Below are 9,537 nucleotides of genomic sequence, written 5' to 3'. Positions count from 1 at the left end.
CTGCACCAATCGCCGACTGCCATAAGGACCATGGTGCGAGCAAGGAAATAAATAGCAGCACTCTTATATCATATATAGATTTACATGCATGGCATGGTAGGATTCGTTGATTTATATTAAAAGGCGGAGATCATGGGGTTTTTTGATTGAGCAAAGATTATGATAATGTCCCATGTTCAACACACAGCAAACCAGGATGATCCAATTTATAAACAATTGGGATCCCAACTCCCTAGCTCCTTCCCACTCACGCAGTTGAGAGGAGAAAAGAATAAGAAAAAAAAAATTACTGCATGTAAAACTCACAACTGTACATAGTTGAGACCGCATCCTCAAGTGACCCACAACGCACCGTAGATCCACGCCTTCCTATGCCTCCTTTTATATGTGTTGATCAACTAGAAGTCGATAAGATATGGCAGTAGGATCCAGTGCCTAATTTGGCGGACCCAAACCGACTTACCGGGGTCTAATTGGAGTTTCCGAGGCTATTGCCGAAACTTGAAGGAATAATAATAGATTTTTTTTCATAAACATCTTTTTAAAAATTTATATTTATTTTGTACTCTCATAAAATATTTTTTTAACAAATATTTCTAATATAATGATTTGTCCAACACTATTAATAAAAACTATATTTATTTTAATTAAAAATAAAATAGAATTTTAAAATTATTTTTTTGTGTTCCATCACGATCGTCTTATACATTTTTTTTTTTTGGTACTTCTACTCATTAAAGATATTTTAGTCATTTTAATTTGAAATGGTTAATTTTTTAACGGCATTAGATGGCGTAGGTATATATGCAAAAACAAGAATAAAAAAATAGAATAGTAAAATAAATATTTTACAAGAATATTATTGTGGAAATAAAGGGTCCGAACTTAGTCCCACATTGACTAGACGGAGAGGTCTGTTCCTTAAATGGAGGGGGGCTACCCTCTTTTCTTCAGAGGCGTTTTTTGCGGGGCAAAACCATGCGTTGGGAAGAGATTATGAAACCTCCTTGAAAGCAGACAATACCTCTGAGGAGAAGCAGCTGTTTTCTGCTGTCTGAGCCCGGTGGGAACGGAGCTCTGGAGCTTTGGGGATACCCTCGGCCTCATCAATGGTGTTTCCGTTGAGAGCCCTTGACCCCAGCATAGACCTCTCCGCTGGGGGGGCTATGTTGTGGAAATTAAAGGTCCGAACTTAGTCCCACATCAACTAGATAGCGGAGATGTCTGTTCCTTAAATGGAGGGAGACTACCCTTTTCTCTTCAGAGGCATCTTTTGCGGGGCAAAACCGTGCGTGGACAATACCTCTGAGGAGAAGCAGTCGCTTCCGCTATCTAAGCTCAGTAGAGATTGAGCTCTGGGGTTTGGAAATACCCTCGGCCCTATCAGGTATATTTGTAAATAGCAATTTGGGAGGATATTAATGTAAACTTTGATATTTAGCATGTATCCTTAAAAAAAAACAATCACAATAAATAATTTAGAAAAGGGGGTAAAAGTAACGCGATCCGGCGCGTATCCCCCCCCGGGCATCTCCGCAGAGGTCGAGCAGGCCGGACCGGAAGGGCATTACGGTCACTTCGCTCCGCCCCGCTCGGTCGCTGCTCCCGCTCCTCATTTTGAAAGAAGAGTGCACATTGCCCATCTCCTCGCCGATCTAGGGTTCCGGTGCTCGAAATCGCCATGTATGGCCGCTGAGAACGAGCGCCCCGACCTCGAAGATCCCTTCGCGGACTGCTCCATCCTCTCTTTCCTCCCTCGAAACCTTGGAGCTCATCTCTATGCCTCGGAGGCGCAGGAAGAGGAGGCGATCCGAAATCTCTTCAAATCCATGGTAACTGTCTCCTACTCTAAATTCAGATGTCACAGACTCTTTTGCCTTCCGGAAGCTAGTCTTTTAGATGACCAGGATCTTGATTTGATTTACAAAACATAGGGTTTCTGGGTTGTCTTATCAAGCTTTTAACTGTTTTTTTTTTTTCCAGTGCTAAAAACCTTGGACTAGAGATGAGTTCTAGAGTTCGGTCAGATTCTTTTTCTCCCAGTCATATTCTTATACATTGGAATTGAATTCTTTCTCGGCTAGGGTATTCTTATGCGTTGGGACTGCATTCTTTCTTATGAGTTGGAACTATATCAAGTAATCCCTATTTTTTCGATCGGATTATTTTTCTCCCATTCATATTCTTACGCGCTGGAACTACATTCTTTCTCGGCTGGGGTATTCTCTACCTGGATAGAAATAGGGATTTATTTATATAGTTGCATCACGGTGCGATGCAGTCCAACTTTGTCGAATTTCGAAGTACATAGCAGGATTAGTTGAGGTTGGTTGTCCTGACTGTTGCATTCCGGCGGCTCAAAGCATCAAGTCTTCTTGATACTATTAGTTATGGGTTCTAACTTTCGGCTGAAATCAAGCTCTCATGACCTGCGGCTAATGATGTAAAATTAACAAAGTAATTGCATCTTCCAATACACTTTTTTTTCTTCAAAAAATCTTTTGAACCAAGTATATGTGCTTCTGTTTGTTTTTATTGGAAGAACTAATGAAATTTTAGTCTTTCATACAGGACCAGGCATTGAAGGGCTCAAAGGAGTTTCTGGAACAGGCACAACAAATCAAGAAGAGTTGTTCCAACTTTCCAAGTCCACATCCTGAGGATGGAGACAAAGCCATTGCTGCAGACGGCAAGGACCGTCCCCAAGGACGAAGACCAGCATTGGGTCGCAAACGGGCTCAGTTTTCTTTAAAGCTCAACTCAAGGTAAACCAGCTTTTAGCAATTTGTCATACTAGACACTGGTTTTAGGTTGGCCTAGATTCTATGCATATGATACCCGTCCCGCTTCGGATCTGCATGTTTTCGGATATGCTCATTTTAAGACTCTGGATCCTTGGAAGAGATCTAATATTGGTCCCATGGGCTGAATGGGTCGAATGATATTTTCAGTTGGATGGATAGGAAACTGCCATACACCTGTCCCGTGGCATGACTGTGATAGATCAACATTCCTTTTTTGTGTATTGATTGTCGCAGAATCACCATTTTGTATATAACTGATTTTTTTTTTTAATCAATTACTCACTATGCTTTGCGATTCTGTCTGTTGACAGTCATTCTGTACCAAAAATGGACTCTGATTCTGGTATAGATCACATCGAAGACCCAGAGGAGTATTTCTTGGCCTTTGAGCAGCTTGAAAGTAATCCTTTGCCACTTTGGAAGTTACATTTCTTGTATACCTGATAATTTTTTTGTACATTGCAGTAACCTTGGAAATTTTATTGTCCTCTCTTATGTTCGGAGTGTAGATGCTGATAAAGAGTTGAAGAAACTAAGGGGAGAGGTGTCTACTGATCCGCTCGAGCATCACCAGTCCCCAACAGCTCGGAAACGCCGTCCTGGAATTTTGGGGTATGTATGATCTTGCTTGGCAACTGGTTTCTTCATGAGCTTGCTTGGTAACTGGTTTCTTCATGCATGAATTTCCATCATCCGCACTGATCATTGTCATTGGAGTATATTTGTTTTCTGTACTTTCTTTCTCCTCTACTTGCATGCAGACAAATCATCTTGATAAAGGAGAATGAAAACATCCTTCTCCACACCCTCTGACCTTTCATTTTAGTAAAAAGGAAGGAAGAAAAGGAGATTTTCCCCCTCTGAAATTAAGTTTGCAAGCCAGGAACAACTTTTAAAGCATTAAGAGGCGTGCTTGTGTTTGTCCACTGAGATCTAGCATATCACATGGTATATTGCTGGTTACTAGCTTATTTTTACAATATTACATGGTGAGATGTTAAAGTAACCGTAAACTTAATATAATTTGTTACTTTTTCTTCTTCTCTATATAAGAAAGTTACATTTTTGAGTTTCAGTTGTATTCTCAATAGAGACCAATATTGTCAAAATAATAAAACATACACGACTTAATAATATTGGGATGTGGTGATCCAGATTGACCTATCAAAGCACAGCGAACCCTATTAACAACTTTAAATTGGCACATAACATCAAAGTTGATTCTACCAAGGAAATTGCATCTTGAAGTTGGATCAAGTAAAAATGGTTGTAATATGTATACATAGTTGCGCACCAATCGGGACACTAATATACAAGGTTGATTGGTCAATCTTAGCAAATCCATATATAGTTAGTGATCTCGAATTTTGGGGTGGGAATCTATATCATGCAGCTTAAGTTCCAAACCTGAAAAAATTGTCCAAAATAGTATGACATATTACAGCAGTTTTTTCTTAAACTTTTACCTGATTAAGGACAGCAGGTGGGTTTAAATTCTCTAACAAGGACTAAATCTGACATGCTTGTCACGATCATCCAATTTTGTTAAGCTGGAGTGTTCTTTTAAATGAGATCTTTAATTCAATTTATGATTTTTGTTTTTGTATCAGGAAGACAGCAAGCTATAAACATCATTTTCCTGCTAAAGTTGATACTGCCGAGGTCTTCATGGAATCGCAAGAAGAAATTTCTGATAAAAAAACTTTTAGCCCATCCAACACTTCGATTATTGCTGCTTCAAGTAATATTTTGCGTCCTAGAACAGTTGACCAACCTGAGACTTCACAATCCAGGAAAACAAATAGTGAACTCCTTGATGCTGTAGAAAGACAAGGTGTATTAGATATGTTGCTACTATCCATTTGTTACTACCAGTGCTGGTTTTCCTAAGTGAATGGTTATTTCTTTTACCAGGTTCTGTGACTGACAGGGTGAAAAAGGTCAATGATCTTTTAGATAAATTGTTGATTTCATTTAAAGATTTGGATGAAGCTGAAGGGGTAACTCTGTTGCGGGAGAGCTTGCATATCAAGTCAATTAATGTAGGCAAAGTGCATCTCCCTGAGTTGCAGACTGTTCAGAAGAATGCCGTTAGAACACTCAAAGGTAGAGTGATGAGAAAGGAGTTAGAGGGCTGCCAATTTCCACAAAATTCATCAACCATAGCAAGAAGTCCACTTGCTGCAATTTCAACCTTGCAGAGGTGCATATCGCTGAACGATCCATTGGAAGATCCATACTCAGTGCCTCCTATTGATGATGCACCGATTTCCAGATATTCTTCTAGAAGTAAAGGCGAAGATGAGAACTATCTTTCACCTCCTGCTGACATTGGCCATCACGATAGGAATGATTCAATTGCTGGTGATGCTTCCAGTCCAGTGATGGTAAATGGCAAAAGATTGAGTTTGGTGGATAAATTGAACACACCGGTTTGTCGAGCAGATAGAACTATTGACAGTAAGATTACAACAGAAGAAGAGCTAAGAGAATATTCCCCATGCTTGCTTGAAAATACCATGGAGCAAAGCAACAATAAATTTGATAAGGGAAAAGATGCATCTGCTGGACTTGATGGCCATATGGAAGAGGAGGCAAGTACTTCTGATGCTTCGTTGAATGTTGAATGACTGGATACTTACGGTTTTGATATTGTGTCATATATTTTAGGGCGATGATATGCAGCTGGATGTTTTAATCTCTGATCAGCCAGATACTGGAGTTGAAGATCCAACTTCTGGTTGTAGGGTTCCCATTGGAACAGAAGGCTTGGCTCGCCCATATGGTAGTGACATGCCTCAAAATCATAGTAGTTATGGAATTGATATTGATGCTAACTTACATGGTCCTGACGATGTTTTGCAAGATGAGGCAAGTGTTCTTTTTGGTGCACTCATCTGTGAAGTTGCCGAACAGAATTCTCAATGCTAAATATCTGATCTAACTTGTAGGCGGCCATTCCAGCACAAGAAGTGGTAGTTGATGTGGGGGCTTCTAAAGGTATAATTTTGGTGCCGCAGACTTGACCGAGATTCTCTCCTTGCATTTATTGCACTGTACTAAGGGATTACATCTATACCATGTTGCTTGTTGCTGCTTAAACTTTCATGCATGTGAAATTGCATTTCTCAAGAGAATGTGTGATATCCTTTAGTTTTTTAGCATCTAATAGGACTTGTGGTAATTCAATTTTCCACCAGCTGCAGGAGGTATGACTTGTCTCTGCATCTTAGAATATGCAGTTGCTGTTTAATTGTCAGTTCTGTTGGTTTTATGATAGCAAGAGTGGAGCAGCAAACCTAATTTAGCTTGTAGAGTTGATTTGGAAGAAATGCATATAAGGCCAGTCTCCTTGTTGAAGTTGGTGTTATTTTAAATATTTTGACTACTGCCAAGAATATGCACCTGTTAATTTTTTTAACTCAGGCCACCACATGCACCCAGTCCATGCATAGTCAATTATGATGAAGGTCTTGATCTTTGTTGCGAGTTTAATATATTACTACCCTTTATGGACAGATAACTCCAATCTTCCGACGACAGTCCTTCCAATGGATGTGCAATCAGAAAAGGCACATGGCTTGCCAGAAGAAAATAATGAGGTTGGCCAGTTCTATGCTTAAATTTTACTATATTTTGTGCTACAGGTGTAGTTCCTTATATTGCCCTTCTATCTATTTGTCCCAATCATTTGTGTGATGATTCAGTACTTTTCAATGAAGTTTGTGTGTATGATTATTTGGAAATTGTTTTTTATTTTCAATCTTGGTTGCAGCTGTACCTCTCTGCGAAGTAATAATTGGGAGAATAACGTTGTTTGCACATTTTATTTTCTTGTGGTCTTCCATGGTTGATGGAGAGGTTGATGAGAAAAAATGAAAAGAAGCACCAAAGATATGAAGTTTTAAAGAAGGGAAACAACATTGACCTTCATTCAATCTAAATTCAAATATGCTTGACAGATCTAATACATAGGATTTAGATAAACCAAGATACCCTCCAGAGCAGGTCGGACCTTTGTAGAGAAGATACCTAAACCTGGAATAAGAGGCTAAGAGAGCCCATTAGCGTAGAAACTGGGTGTGGAAACCATTGTAGTTGTAGAAGTTGAGAGGGTCCCAATGAGGTCTTCTTTCTGCTTTTATATTGAAAGGGAAAGCTATTTCCAACAAGTACTTCCCATGGATTGAAGTCATGAGTAGTTCCTCCAAAAATAACTTCCTCTCATCGAAACGGCTTAATAACTTCTAGTTAATTCCAGCAATAGCCTACCGAAATGAGTTACAACTGGCCAACTATGATTCCTCCAAGTAGCACGCATAAATGATTCACTTAATCATCATCCACCATTTATTATAATTAGTCGACATATGTTTAAGTTTGTACAATGTCTTGTGGCTCATGCCATTTCCTTAATATTGGATATTGCATTCTCAAAGTTGAACTTGTTACTGCCTAGACGGGTATAGTTTCAGTACCAAATTATGACCACATTCTTTGAGATAAATATTGATTCTCTATATATGGGCATTTGCAAATTTCTACACCTATGAATCCAATAATGTAGCGACATGCCTCTATCTGAGCTTGCTTGAACATGAAATCATAATGCCATTTTGGTGAGCAGCACATGTTGTGACATTCTCTTCTGTTGTGTAAGTTACGGCAAGTATCACATGGATAATATGTTTGCCATGCTGATTGTTATGCCATATTTTTTGGACTCACAGAGACAGGGTCTTCAGGGAACTTCTGGTGCACCTCAGAACAAAGAAAGGAGTAAAATAGCATCAAGACAAAAACAAAACAGGAAAAAATTGGCTTCAAGAAGACAAAGCCTTGCAGGTATTATTCAGGATCATGCAATTGAAATTCAAATTATGATGGTTTATTTCTATGACTTTTTGTTCACGGGATCTTTCGAGCTACTGCTGATCTGGCAGTGATAATTAGTGTGTTTTTTTTTTTGGCATTGTCAGATGCTGGGATGACATGGAAATCCGGCGTAAGGCGAAGCACCAGAATTAGGTCAAGGCCTCTGCAGTATTGGCTCGGGGAAAGATTCTTATATGGGCGTATAAATGACAGTGAGTATTACAATATTTAGTCTTTCTAGTGCAGGTCATCTGTTCTATGTGATCATCAATTATTGAATATCTGGAAAAGATGTAATATATGCTTTTATAGTCTTTGTAAGAATGGTGTGGATTTTAATTAGATTTTATATATCTATGTCGTTTGATGTTTCTCTTCTCTTCCTTGGGACTGTCTTCTTGTGTTACTGGTAACTTTTGTATTTTTTCAGAATGCTCACTGAATGCTTTCCGTGAATTTATAAATATTATTTATTCTCGACATATCGGAAAGATGTGTTAATATTTGATTGACATATGCTGGAGTTTAATGTGTCCTATTTTGTACTGCATGCATCAATTACTTTATGATGCCAGTGTTGTTAATGGACAAGCATATCAGTCTCCTACAGCCTCAGTCATTATGGGGGAACAAATTAGTTTCTTATGAACCTCCATGCAGAGTACTGATTTTTTTTCAGTATGCTGTAGATTTAATACAGCAAGAACATTTACAGATTTAAACTTTTGTTGCGTTGCAGGCTTGGCAACTGTCATTGGGGTGAAGTACAATTCTCCAAGTAACCCAGCGCTGAAGGTTAAGTCATTTGTCTCGGAGGAATATGCAGACCTCGTAGCTCAAGCAGGACTCCATTGAGCTGCTACTTTTCTGTGTCCGCTTTATGACTTAGTTATTCTAGTTTGCTCCTCACCCTAATGACCTGTCTATATGTCACTGAGGTGTCGTCTAAAGGGTTCAGATAGGTTGTAGTTCAATTTTGAACTTGGCTGGCAAAGGTATATTGAGCTCTGAGCTAAATGTCAAGTCTCTTGTAACTTGGAAGGTATCATTATTGCATTGATGTTCTTTCTGCTTCCGGTTTAATTGTGTTTGTGGATGGGAAAAAATATGGTTAGCAGCTTTCTTGGAGTTTGGTAGGCCGCCCTTGTGAGCCTTTCATCAGTAAACCTTATGAAATTTATTCTGGTTATGGTAACAGATGAAAAATTGTTATTAAATTACTATTATGTTTTGGAGCTCCAGTATCAATTAAGACAACAAATCAGAGAGCTGACACTGCACATGTTGTCCAAGCAAATGTGGTTACAAAACTCTGGATGTTACTCATGCCATCATTTCAGTCTGGCAATTCTCCAATGCCTACGGATGAGCCACGAATCTGCTGGGATTTGGAAGATTTAATTTTATTAAAAATAATTTTGACCAGGTGTTTATTATATTTTCTTGAAATTATAAGGGTTGTTAGCTGACTTGATTCTGAAATATAATCTTACCATGCCCAATTTGGTATAAAATTTAATTATTCTCGGACGCCATGTCTTTCCCTTGTCCTTGAAGCAGCAACTTTTGGTGCAATAATTTTTGTTTCATCAGGAAAACTACTGGCTGTTTATGAGATCAACGTCTTGGGTTGCCATGGAGAGTAACATTGATGGATATTCCCCTTGGTTAAGACAGTCATGTCTGGCTGGCAATTACTTTTCAATTGATTTGTCATAAATCTTGCCAGGGCTTAACCATGGTGAATGGATTAATTTCTAGGTATGACGACGTCCCAAGCACTGGAGATGGTGCTCTTGCTCCCTGATGCTTAATTGACCTTCATTTTGAGAACTCTACGTAGATGACCCATTTGTGA

General features: G+C 38.9%; 1 protein-coding gene across 5 annotated transcripts; it reads left to right on the top strand.

The window, feature by feature from the left end:
• Positions 1-1,471: 1,471 nt before the first annotated feature.
• On the top strand, positions 1,472-8,754 carry LOC103709431 (centromere protein C-like). 5 transcript variants are annotated; one of them, XM_088711783.1, is made up of 13 exons: positions 1,493-1,832; positions 1,984-2,457; positions 2,572-2,765; positions 3,116-3,204; positions 3,314-3,416; positions 4,415-4,638; positions 4,719-5,398; positions 5,475-5,675; positions 5,756-5,804; positions 6,324-6,406; positions 7,535-7,649; positions 7,784-7,891; positions 8,419-8,754. In XM_088711783.1, exons 4-13 carry the CDS (start codon positions 3,132-3,134, stop codon positions 8,532-8,534), a joined length of 1,752 nt encoding a protein of 583 aa, XP_088567909.1. In that variant the 5' UTR covers positions 1,493-1,832; positions 1,984-2,457; positions 2,572-2,765; positions 3,116-3,131; the 3' UTR covers positions 8,535-8,754. The 5 variants fall into 5 exon arrangements, with proteins under 5 accessions (XP_088567897.1, XP_088567905.1, XP_088567916.1 ...); XM_088711771.1 differs by lacking the exon at positions 1,984-2,457 and having other exon boundaries at positions 1,472-1,832; XM_088711779.2 differs by lacking the exon at positions 1,984-2,457 and having other exon boundaries at positions 1,492-1,832; positions 2,578-2,765.
• Positions 8,755-9,537: the final 783 nt, after the last annotated feature.

The sequence above is a fragment of the Phoenix dactylifera genome, chromosome 1 (assembly GCF_051530095.1).
Source record: "Phoenix dactylifera cultivar Ajwa chromosome 1, Ajwa_hap1_PhDact_Kaust_v1.1, whole genome shotgun sequence".
NCBI classification, from domain to species: Eukaryota; Viridiplantae; Streptophyta; class Magnoliopsida; order Arecales; family Arecaceae; genus Phoenix; species Phoenix dactylifera.
The sequence above is the reverse complement of the archived record's forward strand: the minus strand, read 5'-3'. Positions and strand labels throughout refer to the sequence as shown.

Excerpts from the sequence above, each read along its gene's own strand:
- LOC103709431 (XM_088711790.2), top strand. The coding sequence starts at position 1,686 with ATGGCCGCTGAGAACGAGCGCCCCGACCTCGAAGATCCCTTCGCGGAC. Across the intron at positions 3,205-3,313 it reads GGCCTTTGAGCAGCTTGAAA|ATGCTGATAAAGAGTTGAAG; the intron begins GTAATCCTTTGC and ends TTCGGAGTGTAG. Across the intron at positions 7,650-7,783 it reads AAGAAGACAAAGCCTTGCAG|ATGCTGGGATGACATGGAAA; the intron begins GTATTATTCAGG and ends TGGCATTGTCAG.